This window comes from Odocoileus virginianus, unplaced genomic scaffold (assembly GCF_023699985.2).
Source record: "Odocoileus virginianus isolate 20LAN1187 ecotype Illinois unplaced genomic scaffold, Ovbor_1.2 Unplaced_Contig_2, whole genome shotgun sequence".
NCBI lineage: Eukaryota > Metazoa > Chordata > Mammalia > Artiodactyla > Cervidae > Odocoileus > Odocoileus virginianus.
In genome coordinates this window covers 531,583-555,528 of record NW_027224319.1, presented here as the reverse complement: position 1 = coordinate 555,528, position 23,946 = coordinate 531,583, and the positions used below count along the sequence as shown (strand labels likewise).

Genomic DNA, 23,946 nt, shown 5'->3' with positions numbered 1-23,946 from the left:
ACAATAGAATGAAAAAGACTAGAGATCTCTTCAAGAAAATTAGATACCAAAGGAACATTTCATGCAAAGATGAGCACAATAAAGGACAGAAACGGTATGGACCTAACAGAAGCAGAAGATATTAAGAAGAGGTGGCAAGAATACACAGAAGAACTATACAAAAAAGATCTTAATGACCCAGATAACCACGATGGTGTGATCACTCACCTAGAGCCAGACATCCTGGAATGTGAAGTCAAGTGAGCCTTAGAAGCATCACTACAAACAAAGCTAGTGGAGGTAACTGAATTACAGCTGAGCTATTTCAAGTCCTAAAAGATGATGCTGTTAAAGTGCTGCACTCAATATGCCAGCAAATTTGGAAAACTCAGCAGTGGCCACAGGACTGGAAAAGTTCAGTTTTCATTCCAATCCCAAAGAAAGGCAATGCCAAAGAATGTTCAAACTACCGCACAATTGTACTCATCTCACACACTAGCAAAGTAATGCTCAATAATTCTCCAAGCAAGGCTTCAACAGTACATGAACTGAGAACTTCCAGATGTTCAAGCTGAATTTAGAAAAGGCAGAGGAACCAGAGATCAAATTGCCAACATCCACTGGATCATCGAAAAAGCAAGAGAGTTCCAGAAAAACATCTACTTCTGCTTTATTGACTATGCCAAAGCCTTTGACTGTGTGGATCACAACAAACTGTGGAAAATTCTTAGAGATGGGAATACCAGACCACCTTACCTGCCTCCTGAGAAATCTGTATGCAGGTCAAGAAACAACAGTTAGAACTGCACATGGAACAATGACTGGTTCCAAATTGGGAAAGGAGTACGTCAAGGCTGTATATTGTTACCCTGCTTATTTAACTTATACGCAGAGTACATCATGCAAAATGCCAGGGTTGGATGAAGCACAAGCTGGAATCAAGACTGCTGGGAGAAATATCAACAACCTCAGATATGCAGATGACACCACCCTTATGGCAGAAAGTGAAGAGGAACTGGAAAGAGCCTCTTGATGAAAGTGAAAGAGGAGAGTGAAAAAGCTGGCTTAAAACTCAACATTCAAAAAACTAAGATCATGGCATCTGGTCCCATCACTTCATGGCAAATAGATGGGGAAACAATGGAAACAGTGACAGACTTTATTTTGGGGGGGCTCCAAAATCACTGTTGTAGATTGTGACTGTAGATGGTGACTGTAGCCATGAAATTTAAAGACACTTGCTTCTTGGAAGAAAATCTATGACCAACCTAGACAGCATATTAAAAAGCAGAGACATGGGCGGCCGAGTGCGAGCTTGGAGTGAGAGCGGGAGCGAGCGGCTGGCGTGGGGCGAGGCGCCTGCGCGGTGTCGGGCCCCTGAGCCCGAGGCGCTGAGACAGCCGGGACGGACATGCGCGGGAGGGCGCCGTGGGGCAGCCGCGGCTCTGCCGGGGGAATGAAAGCCACTGGTTGACTGCACGCATCCCTGGGCATTGCAAGTCTGAAGAAGTCCCAGAATAAGGCACAATGTCCATGGCAAGGAGTGGCTGCTCAGGAGATCAGAGTCCCGTTAAAAACGATTTCTGCACGATGGCCAAGCCTTGGGGAGCCTGAAGGCCTGCTGGGGTGGCCGCAGCGAGTTTGAGAACAGCTTTTTAAACATCGACCCGATAACCATGGCCTACAGTCTGAACTCGCGGGCGCAGGAGCAGCTAACCTCCATCGGGCGCACCTCCAGATCCACCCCGATGAGCAGCAGCCACTGTGCAGAGCATGGCCCCCCTCCGAAGTCCCGCCTGCCTCCCCTCATCATCCCCCCAAGTGAAGGCTGGGGGCAGCAGGAGGAGGACCGGGTGGCGTGTGGACTGAAGAAGCTGGCGGTGAACGGGGTCTGTGCTGCCACACCCCCGTTGACCCCCGTCAAGAGTCCCCTGTCCCTCTTCTCCAGCCCAGTGCCCTGCGAGCGGGGCTCCCGGCCCCTGCCGCCACTGCCCATCTCCGAGGACCTCGCCCTGGACGAGACGGACTGCGAGGTCGAGTTTCTCACCAGCTCGGACACGGACTTCCTTCTGGAAGACTGCGGGCTCTCCGACTTCAGAGCCGATGGCCCCGGCAGACGCAGCTTCCGAGGATGTGAACAGATCAACTATGCATATTTTGACACCCCAACTGTCTCCGCCGTGGATCTCAGCCAGGAACCCGACCAGGTGGCTGGGGTGCCAAGCGCCAACCCCCCTCCGCCTCAGGCCCACCGGAGACTGAGGAGGTCTCACTCAGGCCCCGCGGGGTCCTTCAACAAGCCGGCCATCAGGATCTCCAGCTCCATGCACAGGGCTTCTCCCAATTCCGACGACGACAAGCCAGAAGTTCCCCCTCGGGTCCCCATCCCTCCCCGGCCGGCCAAGCCAGACTACAGAAGGTGGTCGGCCGAGGTCACCTCCAGCACCTACAGCGATGAGGACAGGCCCCCCAAAGTCCCACCGAGAGAGCCCTTGTCCCGGAGCAACTCCCGCACCCCAAGCCCCAAAAGCCTCCCATCTTACCTCAACGGGGTCATGCCCCCCACGCAGAGCTTTGCCCCTGACCCCAAGTACGTGAGCAGCAAAGCCCTGCAGAGACAGCACAGTGAGGGGGCTGCCGGCAAGGCGCCCTGCATCCTGCCCATCATTGAGAATGGGAAGAAGGCGAGCTCCACGCACTACTACCTGCTCCCTGAGAGGCCGCCCTACCTGGACAGATTCGAAAAATTTTTTAGGGAAGCAGAAGAAACACACGGGAACACCCCCGTCCACCCCATCCTGGCCCATGGCAGTATCTCTTCAGCCCCAGAAAAGCTGGACCTAAAGCCATGAGTGGACCTGGGAGGCCATGTGAAGCGCAAACATTTCTCCTATGTGGTTTCTCCTTAGACCCTGGAGTCCCAGCTCAGCAGAGGTGCCATGGGAGCGAGTGGTTCTCTCACAGTTCCCCAGACCCGTCAAGGTTCCCCAGGAAAATAGTCCAGATCACAGGCTCAGAGAGTCGAACTCTCCGTCTGAACAGGAAGGGCTTAGAGAGTCAGGAGGTGCTGAGGTGCTGAGCATCCCTGACCGTGTGAGCGTCAGAGAAAAGTCTGCTCAAGCCTGTCATTTAAAGATGCGATGCAGGGAGGAAGGACAAGGGACACGCATATGTGTGCACGTTAGATGCCTGCATCTACACTTGTGATAAAATCATAGATTCTAGTTGCAAGTTAACCCAGTAGTTCCTGTCTTAGAGTAATATATATTTAGAACAATAAAACTCAAGCTGGAGGATGGCTCCTGAGAGACTGAAAATTGAGCAAATGGGAGAGAATACAGTATTGTTTAGCTCAGAATCATAAAATATTATATATATATATTATTATTTTTTTGCATAATAAGGTTGAAGATTGCCAGCTCTGAGGCCTGTTCTGTTTTGTTTCATTTATTTTTACAAGCAGTTTTTCCATGGAAGGCAGGCCATACTTTCTTTCCGTGACTTCACGTGCCTGGTTTAAGTCGTCCTGAGACCTAAATCCTGTAGGTCTTGCTGAAGGGATGGCAGCACCTTTGGTACCGTATTCTCACCTGTCCGGGTCTCATGAAAAATGGGAAGGTAACAGAATAAGTCATTTTTCCTTACCATTCCTTCTCTGTTCCACCCACCCCCAGGAAACGCAGGACACATGGGGAAAAACAGACTCTTGGCCAGTGTTGAGGATGTCAGTTGAAGCAATAATGAAGCAGTCAGCTGTTGGGTTGAGAGTATCTGTGTGGAGATGTGTGTTGTAGGTTTCTTTTCTTTTTTTTCCCTCCCCTATTTTAGTCGCATATGAATAAACAAATACAACACAAGCTGGCCTTGTGTTGCTGGTTCCTCTTCAGTATTTCCTGGGGATTATTTGCTTTCTAAGTAAAACCCTTCTGACCAATAGCCCAGTATGTCTTAAGACCGGAGATCACATCATCTACTTTGGAAATTCTCACGGCAGGCTGCTCTGCTCAGATCTGGTGAGACATAAAGCTCGTGTCCCACTTTCACATGCTTCGCTGTGTTTATCTTGTGTAGAGCAGCACAGAAGAGATGGTGCTCATTAACAGAAGTACCTTACTACAATGTTCTCCACATTAAACAAGCTGTTTACAGTTTAAACTGCTGAGTGATGTTATTTGAGCTATTTAAAGCTTATATTTTAGTATGAACTAAATGAAGGTTAAAACATGCTTTAGAAAAAGGCACTGATTTCTGCATTTATGTGTACAGTATTGGACAAAGGATTTTATTCATTTTTTGTTGCATTATTTTGAATATTGTCTTTTCATTTTAATAAAGTTATAATACTTATTTATGAAAAAAAAATTAAAAAAAATAAAAAGCAGAGACATGACTTTGCCAACAAAGGTCCATCTAGTCAAAGCCATGGTTTTTCCAGTAGTCATGTATAGATGTGAGAGCTGGACCATAAAGAAGGCTGAGTGCCAAAGAATTGATGCTTTTGAACTGTGGTGTTGGAGAAAGACACTTGAGAGTCCCTTGGACTGCAAAGAGATCCAACCAGTCCATCCTAAAGGAGATCAGTCCTGAATATTCACTGGAGGGACTGATGCTGAAGCTGAAACTCCAACTTTGGCCACCTGATGCCAAGAGCTGACTCATTTGAAAAGACCCTGAGGCTGGGAAAGATTGGAAGGGGACGACAGAGGATGAGATGGTTGGATGGCATCACTGACTCAATGGACATGAGTTTGAGTAAACTCTGGGAGTTGGTGATGGACAGGGAGGCCTGGCGTGCTGCAGTCCATGAGGTCACAAAGAGTCAGACATGACTGAGCGACTGAACTGAACTGATACAAGATCAAACCAACCCTATGACTTGAATTTCTCTTTTTCGCTTTAGAGATGGATGAAGACCAGAGCTCTGACCAGGACAGGGTGGAGCATCGCTGATCTGTGCTGCTGCTGTTGGACATTAGGCTGTTTCTGTGATTGCCCTACTATAAACAATGCTACAAGGAACATCTTCACACAGACACACTCAGTCTACTGAGTGGACAACGGAGAAATGGTGAGGCCTGCTGCCTACCGGGTGAGCCGCCCCTGCGGGGGAGTCCAGCCCCCTGGCTGTGCCGACGTTCTCTGGTCACGCGGGGGTGCTGGTCCTCATCGCTGTTCTCTGCAGGGAACAAACACATGCTGTAGGAGAACTCAGCCTGGACTGAGCCAGAAGTACTTCCTTCTGGTGTTGGTTCTTGGAATTTAGTTTATGTGAACAGAGTGGTCTGGGGGAAAGAAGTCTGCTTTGAGGGCTGGGGGACAGGAACTGTCACAGACTTTCTGTGCGACCTTGAACAAATCACTTACTATTTCTATCACGACTTTCATGATGATGAGACAAGGCCCACAAGGCACTTATGAGGTGCATTTGCTCGTGCTCGGTCTCCCACCTGGAACGCGCTTCCACTTGCTCCCTTGTCCTGAAGTTACGCTGGGGTAACACCTCCTGTAGAGGGGCTTTTCTAGTTGTCCCAGCACACCATCTTGCCCACCCTCCCCAGCAGGTGGGATCTTAGTTCCTCAATCAGGAATCAAGCCTGTGCTCCCTGCATCCCTGCATTGGAAGCGCTGAGTCTTAAGCACTGGACTACCAAGGAAGTCCCTCCTCTGGGGTTTCTATAGTGTCAGCTGTCCGAGCTTGACACAGTGGGCATAAGGGTCCATGGTGCTATTCATCCCTCCAACCACCTTGAGTTCTGGAAGGACAAGGCAGGGCATCACTGTGCTAAGGTTGCCCAGCCTGGTGCAGGAACTTGATCAAGCCTTGAAGAATGACTGAGTCATCTGCACTCTTGGATCAGTCAGCATTCCAGGGATTCAGGCCTAGGAGTTTCTGGCTTCAGGTCCAGGGGACTCCCTTTCCCTTGGGATGATTAACAAAGCCCCAGCAGTCCTAATGTCCCGCACTGTGCTTGGCACAGGGCTTCCCTCGTAGCTCAGTCGGTAAAGAGTCTGCCTGCAATGCAGGAGACATGGGTTCAATTCCTGGGTCAGGAAGATCCCCTGGAGAAGGAAATGGCAACCCACTCCAGTGTTCTTGCCTGGAGAGTCCCATGGACAGAGGAGCCTGGCAGGTTACAGTCTATGGGGTCGCAAGAGTTGGACATGACTGAGCAACTAAACACACACAGTGTTTGGGAAACTTCCGGTCTATACGGATAAAATTTTAAATTCCAGGAAAGCAAGCTAACTGTGCTTACAAATCAGTGCATATGTGATCTCAACTAGGAATGGGAAGTACATCAAGTAACAATGGGGGACCTCCCTGGTGGTCCAGTGACTGACTGCACTGCCGGTTCAGGGAGCCTGGGTTTGATCCCTGGTCAAGGAACTAGATCCCACATGCCACCATAACTAAGACTTGGTGCAGCTAAATATTTTTAATAAGATAACAATAATAGTATTTATCTCAGGGGATAAGATTTTGAGAGGCTTCTATTTTCTTTTCTGTATTTTATAAACATTAATCAATGTCCCCCAAAGGCTTTTTCATCACTTTTTTGCAAAATATCAAAGAATACAGAAAATAAGAAAACAAAAATTACTCCAAATTCTATCCAACAGGGATGACCTCTGTTCATACACAAACAAAAATTATTTTAGCTTTCTCCATGATATATTCATAATATATATTCTTTAAAAGTTGTTCAAGGATTGTTTTTTCTTTTCCATTATGATTTATTATAGGATATTGAATACAGTTTCCTGTCCATAATTTTTAATAAAAGGTATTATAGAATTGTATGCTGTCTAGAATGAGGATAATTTTTCTATGTGCTAATTCAATTATTTAAAAAATTAACTTGAGCAGAAAAAAATCACAGTTAGTTGCTGGTCCCCCCAGTAACCATCACAGAGCCTGGCACATGGTTGATGTTCAATAAATATTTATTGATGGGCATTCCCTGGCAGTCCAGTGGTTAGGACTCCATGCTTTCACTGCAGAGGGCCTGGGTTTGATCCCTAGACAGGAACTTAAGATCCCACGAGCCGTGCAGTGTGGACAAAAAATATATATGCATATACAATTTAATATATATTGAATAAATGTAAGGAGATACACTAATATGTGTTTAGTGATTATCTAATAGAACAAAGGATGTTTTTCTTTCTTCTTGCTACTTCTTTATATATTTCACATTTTCTATAATGTGCCCATGTGTAATCTTTTACAATAAAAAAGTTTTAATTAAAAAATAATAGGCTGCATTAAGAACAAATAGATATGTAGGGAGAGTGGTGTTGGATGCCAGACTCTGAGTTAGGGTCCTTTGTGTGGAGGGGGCTTGGGGGCAGCTGGGAGACACTAGGGCTCCGGGCCCTGAAGACTAATGGTCTGTCTCAGTCTGAAGAATGCTCAGGGTCTGAGATAGAGTGACAGGCCACCAGGCTCAGAGACCAGGATCCTGAATGTCAGTCTGTCTTGACGGTTCCACAACTCTGTTTGTTTTCCTGATGCTTTCTCTTAGTGCCCGGAGAAGGAAATAGCAACCCACTCCAGTATTCTTGCCTGGAGAATACCATGGACAGAGGAGCCTGGCGGGCTACAGTCTATGGAATTGCAAAAGAGTTGGACACGACTGAGCAACTAAATGATAACAACAATAAATCCTATGAGATAATAAATTTTGTTATGGTCTCCATCTGATGGATGAGGACCCCAGGACACACAGGTTTAAGCAATTTACCCAAGGACACAAAGCTGTTAGTGGTAGAGAAAGCGTGTGAACCCAGGCAGGCTGCTGGAACACACACATGCATTGCCTCTTGTTCCAAAGTGCTCCTAGGAAACTAAGATGTTCCTTGACATGAGATGCAGTCACTTGAGGGGCTATATGGGAAACACAAAAGAATAGTTGCTAAGATATTATGGACTAACACGGCAAAATGCTCATGATAAGACAGTGAAGACATTGTAAACTGAGGACAAAACTGTCTCTGTGGGAGTTATAACTGCACAAACCATGTGTATGGAGAGGCAGGCTCAGGAAGGGAATGTGGGAAACTGGAACTGCAATACCGAGCTGGGAGAGGACAGGAGATTGTTCTTTCCATGTAAATGCTTGTCTTCAAAGATATTTTAGTATATATGTATTTAATTAAGTCATTGCTTTACCTGAGGAAGAGGAGGAGGACGAGGAGGACGAGGAGGACGAGGAGGACGAGGATGAAGAGGAGGAAGGCTTGTCTCTCTCATCTTGTCCTTGAGAAACGAGTCTGGCCCCCTGGTCTTGCTTGTGGAAATCCGTCTCTCCATCTGGGAGGCACACGCAGTTAAGGAGGAGTATTTCCTGCCCTTCCCGCCCCAGGGATCACCCAGGCCTTCCCAGGGGTCTACGTGGACTTGGGGATCCAGGAGTGGCTGGATTCTCTGGGGTACTCTTCCCAAACCCCTAGGGCCCATGGGAGGTGCATGAGATCAGGGCTCTTGGAGGCTCCAGAGGCTCTAAGAAGGCCAAAAACAGACATTTCTCTGAATATAGAGCCCACAGAGGGGCTTCTAAGCCCGTCATCCTTTCCAAGACACCACTACACCGTGTAGGTGGTGGTGGTTTAGTTGCTCAGTTGTGTCCGACTTTTTTTACACTGCATGGACCGTAGCCCACCAGGCTCCTCTGTCCATGGGATTTTTCAGGCAACAATGCTGGAGTGATTTGCCATTTCCTCCTCTAGGGGATCTTCCTGACCCAGGGATCAAACCCACATCTCCTGTATTGCAGGTGGATTCTTTACCGCTGAGTCACCAGGGAAGCCCACACTGCAGAACAGTTGCCAGTTTAAAATTCTCTGTAAATTACAGAGCAAGTGGGATCCAATCAAGCCCTAAACCTTCCCATTCTGGGGCCACGCGGTACCCTTCCCCTCTTCTGGGGACTCTCCCTAATGCCAGTCCAAGCTCCCAGAGCCTCTGAGTTTTGGGGGAGCAACTGGGGTTCCCACTGCTAGAGAGTGCTGGGGGACAGACTGGACCAAGCACACAGATGTGCAAGTGCATAAAACCACTCCTTCTCTAGAGGTTTCAGCTGTAACTTGGGCCATTCATTGAGCCACATGAGCTGAGCAGGGTCTTTTGTTCCAGCCCCTGCTGGACTCGCCTTCCCAGGCAGCTTTGCCCAGAGGGTTACAGAGCAAACATACAGTCTAGATCTTCTGATTCTCCATGAACTCGACTGTGGTCTTGAAGGGATCCTGAAGTCTCCATGGCTTTCCCTGGAGGAAGTAGTTAATATTACCTTAGTTAATATCCTTAATATATAAAGAGTTTGGCAAATAAATAAGAAAAATACAAACACCCAATATTCAAAGGTACAAGAAGAACAATTCACAAAAACAGAAATACAAAAATAGAGACACCTGAGTCATGATCAACTTTTGATACTATTAAGAACTTATTTTTTAAATAGGCTTTAGTTTTTAGAGCAGCTCACAGCAAAACTGTTTTTCTCTAATTCTTTGTGTTGTTCACTTAAGAAGGCTTTCTTATGCTTCCTTGCTATTGTCTGGAATTCTGCATTCAGTTGGGTGTACCTTTCAAATTGTGGTGCTGGGGAACACTCCTGAGAGTCCCTTGGACTGCAAGAAGATCAAACCAGTCAATTCTAAAGGAAATCAACCCTGAATATTCATTGGAAGGATTGATGTTGAAGTTGAAGCTTCAATACTTTGGCCACCTAATGCGAAGAGCCAATTCATTGGAAAAGACCTGATGCTGGGAAAGACTGATGGCAGGAGGAGATGGGGTGATAAAGAGTGAGATGGTTGGATGGCATCATCAACTCAATGACATGAGCTTGAGCAAACTCCGGGAGATGGTAAAGGACAGGGAAGCCTGGCACACTGCAGTCCACTGGGTCTCAAGGAATTGGATACAACTTGGTGACTAAACAGCAACAAACAACAATACACAAAAATTAAACGGAGGGTACAGAGATTGCCCATATACCCTCTGTTTCTAAACATGTACATCTCCCTGTTATCGACATCCTCCATTAGAGAACTTGTTTTTTTAGCTGTGATATTTAAGTTGAGGTTATATTTATTTAAAATATCCTTCAGGACTTCTCTGGTGGTCCAGTGGATAAGAACCCACCTGCCAATGCAGGGGACACAGGCTGATCCCTGATCCGGGAAGATTCTACAGGCTGCGGGTCAACTAAGCCCATGCGCCATAACTACTGGAGCCTGAAAACCTAGAGCCCATGCTTCACAACAAGAGAAGCCACCATACTCGGAAATCCACACACCACAAAAAAGAGGAGCACCCATGTAGCATCTAAAGACCCAGCACAGCCAAAAATAATTAAAATATCCTTCAATTTAGAGATAAACATTGAAATATTTATGATGAAATTATAATATGTCTGGGCCATGCTTCAAAATAATCTGATTATCTGAATAAGGGAGTTGGAGGGCACGGTGGGGGGGAATCCAAATACAACAGGACAAGTTAATAACTGTTGGAGCTGTATCAAAATATAAATAGTTGGGAATTCCCTAGAGGTCCACATATATAAATATATATAGTTATCTCTGAGACTTTATATACACATACAGTTATCTCTGAGTGGTAGCATTATGGGTAATTTTAGTTTCTCATTTTCACTTTGAATTTTCTAAATTTTTAACAGTACTGCTTTTGTTACAATAAAATAACAATTTTTTTTATAACTTAAAATGTTATATGCTACCTTACATCAGTATAGTACTAAACAGCTTTACAAAGGGTTTATATGTTCATAATTCCACCTGAGCCAGATCACAAACCAATCTGGAGAGAATTGGGATTAATTACTTCACATTTGAATTATAGTTTCTAGATAACAAAACTTTGCAAAAGATTGTCGCATTTAACCTTTACTAGAACCCTGCAAGGTAAATTTTATCATCCTCTCTTTACAGAGGAGGAAACTGAGACGCAAAGAGATGAAGTAACTTGAGACTCCAGAACCCACATTTTGTTTAATGCAACCCCAAACATTGGTCTGGAGCCCCAAACTGCTCAAAGGCCATCATGCAGTGAGGCCCTGCTGGAATACCTGCTGGGATTACAGACGTAAGTGGTGAAAGCCAGGGCAGGAAGCAGGCACTTGGAGCTGCAGGATGAGATCTGGGACCCTGTCCCTTCAGGACACTGCACCCTGTGCTTTCCGGAAGTTCTGAACGGGCGCTGGTGGTGACTCGAAGAGGGCCTTCAAGCGAGGCCCTGAGAAGCCTGGACGTGCGGCCTCAGAAAATCTAAACAGCTAACATCAGTGAGCTGGTGCCCTTTTCTAGAGGAAACGTATGGAGCTACCATGGTTGGGCTGCCCCCTCAAAGCCTTAATTTTAGCTGGGCACATGGCCATCCAGCCAAGGACAATATTTCCCAGCATTCCTGGAGGCTAGATTTGGCCAAGGGACCATGTGACTCATGTTCCTGCCGATAGAATGAGTGGATGGGAACTGCAGTGGGGGGCTGACAAGATGTTCTGTGGTTCTGGGGGGGAAATACACACACAAACACATACACACATACATCTGCAATAAATTTTACTGATGTAAAGAAAGGATGGGGGGTAAATTAGGAATTTGGGATTAACAGATACACACTACTGTATAAAATAAACAACAAGGACCTACTATATAGCACAGGGAACTATATTCAGTATCTTATAATAACCTCTAATGGAAAAGAATCTAAAAGAGAATAGCTATAAATGTACATGTATAACTGAATCACTTTGCTGTTCACCTGAAACACTGCAAATCAACTATATTTCAAGAAAAAAAAACAATAAAAATTTTAAAAGAATGCATAGCACACAAATAATAAAAATAAGGCCCTCTGTATTGTGAATTTCATATACAACAAGTAGAATGTAATGCTTACAGTTTTGACGTTTCATCTACATTATTCACATTTGCTTGACCACTTTCTTAAATTCAGACAATCAACAGAGCAAACTGTAAAGTTCTGATTTGCATAGGTTACTGATTTCTGTGATATAAACACTCCCACTGACTGATACTGATGTGATGTCACTGAATGCAAAGCTGGGAAGAGGTGGGCAGTGGAACACAAATAGCACTGTGCAGTGTTTCCACCATATACATAGAACCTGCGAAAGCCTCAAGTGCCCATGTAACAGCAGAAGGTAGTAAAATAAATTAGGAAGTGATACATTTTAAGTACTTATTAGCCTTGCTTGTTGTAGGATTTAGTTAATTTATAGAACTTAATTTAATTTAAAACTGGTTGTGTTTAACAACCTGCTCCCCCAATTCCTAAAGACTTAACAATAGGTTCCTGCGAGTGGGAATCCAGTTTCAGTTCTGGGCTCCTAAACTTCTGCAACTTCTGCTTCCTCCTTTCTGCCTTTTGTATGCTGGTCAGCGGCGGGGGGCCAACCTCCGTCACACAAGCCAAGTCAACACCCCAGGGAAGCCCTGAGCACCGAGGCAAAGGAACCTGGGCCCCACAAGGCCTTGGGCTTAGAGCCGCCTGCCCGCCTGGACCTGCCTCTGGCTGACCACGTGCACAGGGAATCAGCTTCTCTCTTCTCTGAGACTGGGATTCGGTATTTGTTACAGCATCTTAGCCAAGCTGTGAAGGCTTTGTTCTGAAGACCCCTACCCCACCCCATTTCTTCTCCTCCCAGCTTTGAGTCTAGGGATTCAACTCTGACAGGAGGTAGATTCACTTCTCTCTGACTAATTTGGACCCGGGTCTCAACCTCCAAACTCCTCACATTTGGGGCCAATGCTCCTTTGTCAGTGTACATGTTGTATGGCGTTTAGCATCCTCCCCGCTAGATGCAGGGAGCACCCCACCCCGCCCCAGTTGTGACAATCAAAACATCACCACACATTACCAAGTGTCTCCTGGGGGTAAAAATCACGTCTACTTGGGAACTGCTGGTCTACGGAACCTACTTTATTATTATTATTATTATTATTTTTAATGGAACCTACTTTAAAAATATGTCTATTTTATTTATTTGGCTGCACTGGGTCTTAACTTGCGGCCCATGGGATCTTTGGTTGTCGTGTGTGGGATCTAGCTCCCTGCCTGACCAGGGATAGAATCTGAGCCCCCTGCATTGGGAGCATGGAGTCTTAGCCCCTGGACCACCAGGGAAGTCCCCAAGAGAAACCACTCTTTAAAAAATGTTTGTTGTTGTTTAATCACTTAGTTGTGTCTGACTCTCTGCGACCCTATGGACTGTAGCCCACCAGGCTCCTTTGTCCATGGGATTCTCCAGGCAAGAACACTGGAGTGGGTTGCCATTTCCTTCTCCAGGGGATCTTCCTGACCCAGGGATCAGATCCAAGTCTCTTGTGTTGGCAAGTGGATTCTTAATCACTGAGCCACCAGGGAAGCCCTAAAAATTCTTTTCAATTTAATTAAAATTTTTTATTGAGGTATAATGCTCCTATAACATTATATTAGTTTCAGGGGCAAAACATAATGATTCTATATTTGTAAATGCTGTAAAATGATCACCACACTAAGTCTAGTTAGCCTCTGTAACCTTACATAGTTAAACAAAAATTTTCTCTTGTGATGAGAAATTTTAACGTCTATCCCCTTAGCAACTTTCCAATATGCAACAGAGTATTTTGAACTAATAGCCTCCATGCTGTACATCACACTCCCAGAACTTTTTTATTTATAACTAGAAGTTTGTAGCTTTTGACCCCCTTCACCCATTTCACCCACTTACCACCCTCCACCTCTGGCAACCACCAATCTCTTTTCTGTACCTATGAGTTCATGGGGGGTTTGTTTGTCTTTGGTAGAGAATCTACTTTTAATCCACTACAAGACCCAGACAAGGCAGCATCTTTCCCTAAGCCTCAGAGCTGGACAGCCTGGGTGTGAACCCTGACCCTTGTAGCTGTGGGATTCCGGGCCAGTGACTTAACTTCTTGTGGACCTTAGGTTCCTCATCTGCAAAATGAGGACAATAATAGTGCTTACCTCACAGTGTATTGTTGTGAGAATGGCATGAGTTAAAACCCATAGAGCACTCAGAACAATGCCTTGTATAGAGCAGGGAGTGAATAAATGCCAGCTGAGATGACAATCATTATTATGATGCAGGCAGCAAGAAGATGGCATGTGCTGTGTGGAGCAGGGTTCAACCTCACTTCCCTCACTTGTGCACGGGATGACCCTGACTGGGTGGTCCCCTTCTCCAAGTTCTACTTACCTTAATTGTGAACTGTGATGGTAGCACCTTAGAGAAGAAAGCTGGCCAGTGCCTGCCCGAAGGAGGGCTCCATGAGTTCTCTCTTCCATAGACCTCCTATGACCCTTGGGCATTCGGGGTCCAGCCCCAGTCCCTCCCATCTCCTAGATGCCAGGCTCCATTACCCTTTTCTGGAATAAAAATTCCCATTTCTCAGGCTGGAATTCAGCTCAGCATTAGGAAGTCACTAGCCAATAAAATGAACCGATATCTAGGTATGAATGAATGACCACGAGCCCCAGGGTGTATCTATATTTTGAAGAGGATTCCTTGTACATAGGTGTCCAGTACATCTCAGAGGCTGAGATCATCTCTCATGGTGGAATTTCAGGGGGAAGAAGAGACTCAGAGCTGTATGTGGGCAAGTGAGCTACTGGATGATGCCAAACATGTCAACAGTTCGCCAAGCTGGTCCTACCTCTTGCCTGCTTTAGCTGTCTTGCTCATGTGGTAGCCCCTGGGCACACTCACACTTGCAGGCCCCCAGACCTCCACTGAGGCCATTCTTCCTTGTTGCCAAAATTGTACATGACTTTCCAGGCACAGCGCAAATACCACCTCATTCATGAACCCTCTGCTGATGGGGTCTAACCAGAAACTACCCTCCTTACCCCCATCCCCTTAATCCTTCTGCCTGCCATCACCCCTGGACTTCCTTCTTGTTAACAAAACTGAACTCTGTTCCTCCATATCAAGTAGATGGGCTTCCCTGGTGGCTCAGATGGTAAAGAATCTGCCTGCAATGTGGGAGACCTGGGTTCAATCCCTGGGTTGGGAAGATCCCCCCAGAGAAGGAAATGGCAACCCACTCCAGTATTCTTGCCTGGAGAATTCCATGGACAGAGGAGCTTGGCCGGCTACAGTCCATGGGGTCTCAAAGAGTCGGACATGACTGAGAAACTAACACTTTGGGTTTCACAGGTGGCATTGGTGATAAAGAACCCACTTCCCAATGCAGGAGACATAAGAGACAGGGGTTTGATCCCTGGGTTGGGAAGATCCCCTGAAGGAGGGAATGGCAACACATTCCAGTATTCTGGAGGTGGGTACCCACTCCAGTGGGTATCCAGAATCCCATGGACAGAGGAGCGTAGCGGGCTACAGTCCATGGGGTCATAGAGTTGGACATGACTGAAGCAAGTGAAAAAGCGGGCTTAATACTCAACATTCAAAAAACAAAGATCATGGCATCTGGTCCCATCACTTCATGGCAAATAGATGGGGAAACAATGGAAACAGTGACAGACTTTATTTTCTTGGGCTTCAAAATCACTGCAGATGGTAACTGCAGCCATGAAATTAAAAGATGCTTGCTCCTTGGAAGAAAAGCTATGACAAACCTAGACAGTGTATTAAAAAGCAGAGACATTACTTTGTCAACAAAGGTCCATCTAGTCAAAGCTATGGTTTTTCCAGTAGTCATGTATAGATGTGAGAGTTGGACCATAAAGAAAGCTGAACACTGAAAAGAACTGACTCACTGGAAAAGACCCTGACACTGGGAAAGATTGAAGGAGGGAGGAGAAGGGGACAACAGAGGATGAGATGGTTGGATGGCATCACTGACTTGATGGACATGAGTTTGAGTAAGCTCTGGGGGTTGGTGATGGACAGGGAAGCCTGGTGTGCTGCAGTTCCATGGGGTCACAGAGAGTCAGACACGACTAAGTGACTGAACTGAACTGAACTGAAGTGACTTAGCATGCAAGCAAGAGCATGCTAAACAAGTAGATACTTGTTTTCCCTGTGAGGAGTGGCCACATGATCCAGTTTTTGCCAAAAAGAAGTGAAAAGTCTGATGGGGTTTTGGGAAGGAGTTTTGCTTCTCCTGACAAAACAGGCCAACAGTACTGGTGCTGTGTCTTGCCTCTCCTTTCTTTCTTGAATGTGATGGCAGGAGCCACAGTGGCAATTCTGTGACCTTGAGGGAAACCCAAAGTTAATGCAGGGACATTGAGCTGCTGAGCTCTTGACAGCAGCCGCCTGCTTTTTAGTTATTTAAGAAAAACAAACCCTGTTTTGTTTAAGCCTCATTTGTCAGGAGTCTCAGCATTTGTAGCTGAAAACAATTCTGACTGATATACTTTTCCTCCCCTACCTTCATACATTAATTGAGTATCAACTGTGTGCTTAGGCTAGGGTGATGGCACTAGTGGTAAAGAACCCGCCTGCCAATGCAGGAGACATAAGAGATGCAAGTTTGATCCCTGGGTCGGGAAGATCCCCTGGAGGAGGGCATGGCAACCCACTCCAGTATTCTTGCCTGGAAAATCCCATGGACAGAGGAGCCTGGCAGGTCACAGTCCATAGGGTCACAAAGAGTCAGACACAACTGAGCAACTTAGTACACAGTACGTATTATGTGCTAGCACCAGGGATACCATGGTGAATAAGTTGCATCCTTGTCTTCAAGGTATTTCATAGTAGATGGAGGGTGGGGGTGGACTGGGGGTGGTAGTCCCATGGGAGCCCAGGGGCCAAATCACATCAGGGTCAGAGTTTCTGAAGAAGGGAATGCTGAAGGAGAGCTTGGAAGGGCCAGAAGGAGCAGTGTACAAAGGCACAGAGTCGAGGGGCCTTGGCCCACATTGGAAACAGTTGGCAGGAAGCAGCTCCAAAGAAGGACACGATTTGGGGGAGGCCTAGGGGGCACATTGCTCTCTTGAGCCTACGTTAGCTGTGTCTTGTGTCAGAATCTTCCTTCTCGAGGCCCTGACTTGCTGCACAACTGCTAGAGCCACTGTTCCTATTCACTTTCTGATCCCTGCTCAGGGCCTGGGAGAGGGTCTGACACACCTAGGGTGCGTCTCCTGCACTAGACCACTAACCAGCCAGGGAAGGGATTACAGCTGATTCATCTCCGTGTCACCTGCGCCCTGCACAAGGCCTGGCAGAAAACAAAAATGATGACATGGATGATGATGAAGACAGTAACAAACAACTGCTTCCTATCTGTCAGGCAAGGATCTGAGCACACAACACATGTGCCTCACATACGCTTCATCACAGCTCTATCAGGGCCCACCACGCTTGTGCTCACTTTACACGTAAGAACCCAGAGGCAAAGAGAGGCTAAGAAACTTGACCAGGGAGCTAGTAAGTGGTTGAGCAAGGGTAGTTGCTTAGTCCATATTGATGCCGGCAGCTCTTCCCAGGCCTCTGTCATTAGCACCAGGAAAGAAGCCACAGACAGTCATTGGAGTATTATGCAAATGACACCGACTTGGCTTCTATTGACACTTAGCCCACTGGAGCCCTGAGCAAGTGTCCCCAGAACCCAAGGAGCTTCCTCAAGCAGTTTTCAGGACACTGAAATGGACAGGAGGGGAAACAGAATGCTCATGGAGGCAGGACCGGAGGGAGCCCTGTTTCTCCTCTTAATGTCCTTACTCATCCCTCCTTCGCCCATATTCCTGCCCATGAGAAAGGATAAGCTGAACTGTAAAGGTGTAAAACCCTTAAAATCAGTGTGCAGAGTGAGGCTTAAAACAAAAGGACAGTGTACTAGGGGTGGGACATCAAACAGAGGGATTGATGCCAGGGGCTTCTGAAAGTCAAGTTCACAGCCTATGACCTCTTTTGAACCAAGATGGAGCACAGCGAGTTGATACAGGAGAAGTGAAGGAAGAAGAAAGCAGAGAGAGGAGAGAGCGCATGGTGTGATCCCGGAGGCACAGCATGGGGGGTCTCAGTTCCGCAAACAGGGATCAAACCCATGCTCCCTGCAGTGGAAGCGCAGAGTCTTAACCACTGGACTACCAGGGAGTTCCCAGTACCCACGATCTCATTTCACACCATTACTCCTATTTTACGCAGGAAGAAACTGAGGTTCAGAGAGACAAATGACTTGTTCAAGGTCTCCTAGCTTACAGATGGACTCGCATCCATTCCCTTCCCTAACATGACGCCCCGTTCCCCGGTCCTGATTAGAGGCCTACAGGCCTCTCTCTTTCAGGCGCCTGCCCCCATTCTGAGGCTGGTCCAATAAGGACATGCAATACTTAGCATTTTCCTCTGCAAACCTCAGCCCTGCTGAGTCACTGGTGGTGCCAGGGCCGCTGCACCCACAGGCTTTGTTAAACTGGATTTCCACTGCAGTTCAGCCCAGATTTTCTAAGCTTCTGCTATTACAAGGGTGGGAAGGACAGTAAGCTGAGCCTTTACAGCTTCACAGCGCCTTCCCCGCCCAGCTAGGGTGGGGCATCAGTGTCTGGGTTAACAGATGGGGAAACTGAGAATGGAGAGGAACTTGCACAGGGTTACATAGCGATTCAGGGGCAAGGCTGGCTCCAGAACCCTGTCTCCCAATTCACGGGTTGCTTATCTTCCTCAGGTGTCCCACCTTGGAGGAGAGGGCTGACTAAGACTGAGTTGGATTTTTTAAAAGTCTTTATTTATTTGGCTGTGCCAGGTCTTAGCTGCAGCATACAGGATGCTCAATCTCCACGGCAGCACGCGGGTTCTTTAGTTGCAACCTATAGGATCTAATTCCCTGACCAGAGATTGAATCCTGGCCCCTTCATGGGGAGCATGGAGTCTTAGTCACTGGAGCACCAGGGAGGTCCCTGCAGTTGGATTTGCAATAACGGCCAGAGTGGGACGAAGGTTGAGTGGAAGGGGTGGGCGGTGGCGGGGAGGTGATGGGGTAGGAATCCCATGAGGTTGGGGAATCATCCTAGGCCTTGAAAGCTCAGCTAATGACCAACTTTTTCCGCAGGTGGACTGTAACGTTGTGCCTTGGGGCCACCAATGGTGGGCCAGCTCAGTTAAACATGCACAGGGCAGGAGATGGGATTGAAGGGATGCTGGGAGCAGAAATAACAGCTGGGAGGGGAACACAGCCAACAGAGGGGTGGACTGTTTTGGCTCACCTGGCGTCAAAGCCCCTTCTGGTGACAGGAGAGAGCACATGGTGTGATCCCGGAGGCACAGCTTGAGGGATGTCAGTTCCCCAAACAGGGATCAAACCCACGCCCCTTGTGGCAGAAGCAGAAAGTCTTAATCACTGGACTAACAGGGCATTCTCAGTCCTCAAGATCTTACCTCACACCTGCTAGTCTTAGCCCAGGAGCAAGTCACAGCCCTGGATGATCTCCTCTGGCTGCTCAAGTCACCCCAGACAAGCCCACGCCCTAACATCAACCACATCCCGCCAGGCAGACGCAGCTCCAGGACAAGCATGTGGGAGTTCTTGAGGGGTGACTGCCCTCCACCCAGGCTAGACTCTCAGCCTCTTCCTCCCAGGGATCTGACTTGTGACAAGCATGAGTGACACAGAGCTCTCAATCAGCTGGTGCTGCTCTGCCTTGCCACAGGGCCCTCTCGTTTCTGCTCCTGGGCACCATCTTCTCTGTGGTCAGCTTCCTCACATGCTCCCTCTGTTCTGTGAGACACCCATATCCTCCCAAAGAAGCCCTTTTATGGCAGCCTGTGGTGGTTTCTGTTACTTGCAGCCAAAGCACTTGAGTTAAGACAAATGTGTGTGTGTGTGGCAGGGTGGTGGGGGAGGTTCGGGGGGTTTGTTCTGAAAGGGTAGGCAGAGCAAAGCGGGGCTTGCCGGGCTGGCTGGGCCAGGGGAGGACAGGCAGGGCCCCTGAGATCCCCACACCATATGAGGTATTTTCTCACAACTCCAGGCTGGGTTGGGGACCTCCTGGGTCTCCCCATCATGGTAACCATCCAAGCCAGTTGTCTTAAAGATCTTGCCCTCGAGACCTGTACACTTGCTGAGAACAGAGACCATCTTGGAGCTGGTTCAACTCCTGTCTGGTTTTCTATTGCTTCTGTAACAAACTCCCACAAACTCAGTGGCTGGAAGCAACACATGGTTAGCATCTCACCATTCTGTAGGCTGGAAGTCTAGCACTGGTTCACTAGGCTAAAATCAAGTTGTCCACTGGGCTGCCTGCCTTTCTGGAGGCCCAAGGGGAACACCCATTTCCTTGCTGCTGCTTTTTCTCCTTCCTCTCCCCGCTCCGACTTTGTCCAGCTTCTATAGGCCACTGACATTCCTTGGCTTGTGGCTCTTCTTCCATTTTCAAAGCCAGCAATGTCAGGGCAAGTCCTCACGCTGCACTGTTCTGACCTCTTCAGCCTCCCTCTTCCACACTTAAGGACTCTTGTGATGACACTGGACCCCACTCAGACCACCCATGATCATCCCGTATGTTAAGGTTAGCAGATGAGCAACCTCAATTCCATGTGCAATGTCATTCCCCTTTGCCGCATAAACTAACAGGGTCACAGATTCCAGAGATTAGAACACAAGCATTTTTGGGGATCATCACTCTGCCTACCACATTCTACCCCCGAGCCAGTGCCTGGCTCAGCCCAGAGCTTTCAGAAGCCGAACATCTTCCTTTCGAGCTTCTCTGACTCCACCATCCTTCTGGGCCCTCAAGCTCCAAAGGCAGGAAGGATGACCCAGCTCCTTCCTCTCCGGCCAGCCAAAGCCCAAGCCTATCCGATTTTACCTTCAAGAGGAACTGGTTTCTCCACTCCCACTGCCTCCTTCCCAAGAGAACCTACAAGGGCAGTGAGGGCTTTGGAGCCAGTCGTTATTGTGTACCCATCCCTGTCCCTTTGCTGCTCAGCTTCTGTAAATGGGGTATTACTATCTCTCCCCCCAAGTGTTGTGGGGATTGAAGGATATCATGCCCACAACAAGCCCAGAATACTGTCACCCAGTAAATGAGAGTTTCCCCTTCCTTCCCCATGCTCAACATCTCCCAAACTTGGCTAATGGTCAGATGTCCCCGGGAGAACTGTTGGTAGTACAGATCCCCCAACTCCCTCACTCTGAGGGTCTGATGTTCAGAGCAAGGTTAGTGTTAAGGTGCAGGTCAGGGAAATCTGTATCATTAACAAAGGCAACACATGCTAGGCAGACTGCGGTCCACTCAGACAGCCAGAATCTCTCCCCTGAATGTTACAATCATCTCCCAACAGGCTTGCCTGCATCTGGCCTCCTTCTTTCAAACAGGTTGCTGGGTTGCCCTGGGTTTCAGTTCCCCCATACATAAAAGTTGCACACTACAAGGTTCTTCCAGCTCTGACATTCTAGGAAACTAATGTTCTGCTTCTGTTAAAGCCTTCAAGATTCATCCACTCAATCAGCAAAGGCACTCAGGGTTGATATGACCTGCCTAAAGGCCCAGAACAGCACGTTCTAAAAGTAAGTTACAAAATGGCATCTTAAAATACTCCAAGAAAAAATGGATTTTATCTTCAAAGAAGTTTGGGCAATGCTGCTTTCCGTAGGCTCCAATAGGAGCTGCACAAGGTGCAGTCGTACATGAAAGGCTCTGAGAAGGCCTGTAGGAGAAAAAGCTCTTTCAGTCTAGTTAATCTGATCCTTTCTAAAACTACACAAGAGCACAGTCCTTTCTCCTAGAATGTGGCTCCATGTCTTTTGGCACAGTGTTGGAAAATGTCATCTGCTCCAATCCCTGCCATGACTGGGGCCAGCCTTTTCATCCTGGCATCCAGGCCAGGGCACTCTCACTGGCTACACTGGACAGTGTCAACTTCTGGCATCCAGGGTTTTGTCCACCTTTCAAGCAGGACAGTTGGGGAATGGAATGAATTAGGAACAGACCCTGGGAAGCAGAGGCTTGGAACAGAAATGGTGTTTTCAGAGCTCCAGATCCCATGGTATGGGTGGGAAATCCTCTTGGTGCCCGCAGGGCAGGGATTGGGAGGAAACTGAGTCAGCTGTGGTAAGACTGAGGGCCTGGCTGGGCCCTGCTACCAACCCCTGGGCACATTGTTTTTCTTCTCTAGGCCCTTTTTTCTCATCTCTGACACAGAAAATAATGTCACTCACTGAGGGTTTTGGAGCTCACCTGGGGCTGTGGATAAGACAGTACACAGTAAAATGATCTCACTACTGGAAAAGACCCTGATGATTGGAAAGACTGAAGGTAAAAGAAGAAGGGGTCAACAGAGGATGAGATGGTTGGGTGGCATTATTGACTCAACAGACATGAGTTTGAGAAAAACTCCAGGAGATAGTGGAGGACAGGGAAGCCTGGCATGCTGTAGTCCATGGGGTTGCAGAGATGGACATGACAAAGCGAAGCTAACACAGCCTTTGTTTATATTAATAGAAGCACAGAGACCATGGTGAGAAAGGTGACCTCTACGTTACCATCTCTTATCTTAGAGCTCAATCTTGGGTCTTGAACAGAAGAGAGTCTGGACAAATCAAGATAATTCAGAGGATGAGGAGGGTGTGGAAACTACATCCAAGAGAAATGGATGAAGGACCAGGTGTGTCAGTTGTTCAGCTATATCTGACTTGCTCAGCCTAAGGATGAGCACTGCATAAATAGACCTGGTCATTGTCCCCAGGTCTCTGCAGGGCTCCTCCAGGACAGGGGGACCAGGTGGGGCTGTGAGCTCAGAGGGAGCAGTCAGGATCTTGGGGAGTCACCAAGGCAGATGCCAGCTCAATATATGGAAGAACTGTCTAAAAATGATAGCTGCTTCAGGTGGTCACGAGCACCCCACGTGAGAGGTGGCAAGCTGAAGCGTGGCAGTGGTGGGCTTAGATGTCCTTAGCTCAAAACCTGTTAGTCTTTCAAATAATAATCTCCAAAGCACAGACAGGACATATCAGTTTATCTATTACTACTTAAGTTTTAAAAAATTTTATTTATTTATTCTTGGCTTTGCTGGCTCCTTGTTGCTGTGCAGGCTTTTTTCCAGTTGCAGCAAGTGGAGGCTACTCTCTAGTTGTGGCACATAGGCTTCTTATTGCAGTGGCTTTTCTTGTTGCAGAGCACAGGCTATAAGGTACACGGGCTTCAGTAACTGTGACTTCCGGGCTCTCAACCACAGGCTCAATAGGGCTTAGTTGCAATGAAGCATACGGAATCTTCCCAGATCAGGGATCGAACCTGTGTCTCCTGCATTGGCAGATGGATTCTTTACCACCAAGCACCAGGGAAGCCCTACTTCTACTTCACTTTTAGCTAAAAATAGTTAAGAGTACATAGTTCAACTCTGATGTGCACCCTTGGCCATATATTAGACACTCAATGCCATGTCCACTAAGTGGGGTCCCTAGAGGCCAGTAGTGAAGCCCACAGTGCAGACAGGTCTGCTGTGGCCACATCTTCCGTCCCTCCACGGTCAGCCTATTGCCCTATATTGCTCCATAATACCGTGTCCTGGTGGTGGGTTAGGATCACACAATGCAGCTTTAACTGAATCAGCCCCTGTAGTGTGGACGAGTGGCTTCAAAGAGTCCCTGTCAAGAAGCCACGGAAGGAGATAGTGCTAATCCAGAAAGTACAAGCCAGACACAGGAAAAGTGTGGAAGAGACCCATCACTGCTCCGAGTTCAAGTCCTATAGCAGGCACCCTAATGTTGAAAATAATGAACAGGATCTCACACACACACTGTTGCTGACTGAAATCATAATAAGAAAACTCCTTGAAAAGTGAACTTCCATTCACTATTGTTGGTGATGGAAAGTCACTCTGAATAATATAGTATATTCAGAGATATTAACTAATGGTTAATATCTTGAGATATTAACTAATGGTTGCAGTACCTGTATATAACAAACCTAGACAGCATATTAAAAAGCAGAGACATCACTTTGCCAACAAAGTTCAGTATATTTAGAAAGATGGTAACGATAACCCTATATGCAAAACAGAAAAAGAGACA

At 47.3% G+C, this 23,946-nt stretch overlaps 2 protein-coding genes across 3 annotated transcripts in view; one reads left to right on the top strand and one right to left on the bottom strand.

Moving 5' to 3' along the window:
* Positions 1–23,946, bottom strand: part of TMEM40 (transmembrane protein 40) — a 35,966-nt gene that overhangs the window by 8,708 nt on the left and 3,312 nt on the right. Inside the window, exons 2-4 of one of the 2 annotated variants that reach the window (XM_020872520.2) lie at positions 9,175–9,246; positions 8,153–8,293; positions 5,066–5,155 (exon numbers count right to left, since the gene is read on the bottom strand). In XM_020872520.2, the coding sequence (XP_020728179.2) occupies positions 5,066–5,155; positions 8,153–8,293; positions 9,175–9,238 (295 nt within the window). In that variant the 5' untranslated portion in view covers positions 9,239–9,246. The remainder of the gene's footprint in view (positions 1–5,065; positions 5,156–8,152; positions 8,294–9,174; positions 9,247–23,946) is intronic. The other variant, XM_070463317.1, reaches the window with a different exon arrangement.
* On the top strand, positions 1,274–2,831 carry LOC110124206 (ERBB receptor feedback inhibitor 1-like). Its single transcript, XM_070463409.1, has one exon. The coding sequence runs from the start codon at positions 1,656–1,658 to the stop codon at positions 2,829–2,831; it is 1,176 nt and encodes a 391-aa protein (XP_070319510.1). The 5' UTR covers positions 1,274–1,655.

Coding starts and splice junctions, on each gene's coding strand:
- LOC110124206 (XM_070463409.1), top strand. CDS start 1,656: ATGGCCTACAGTCTGAACTCGCGGGCGCAGGAGCAGCTAACCTCCATC.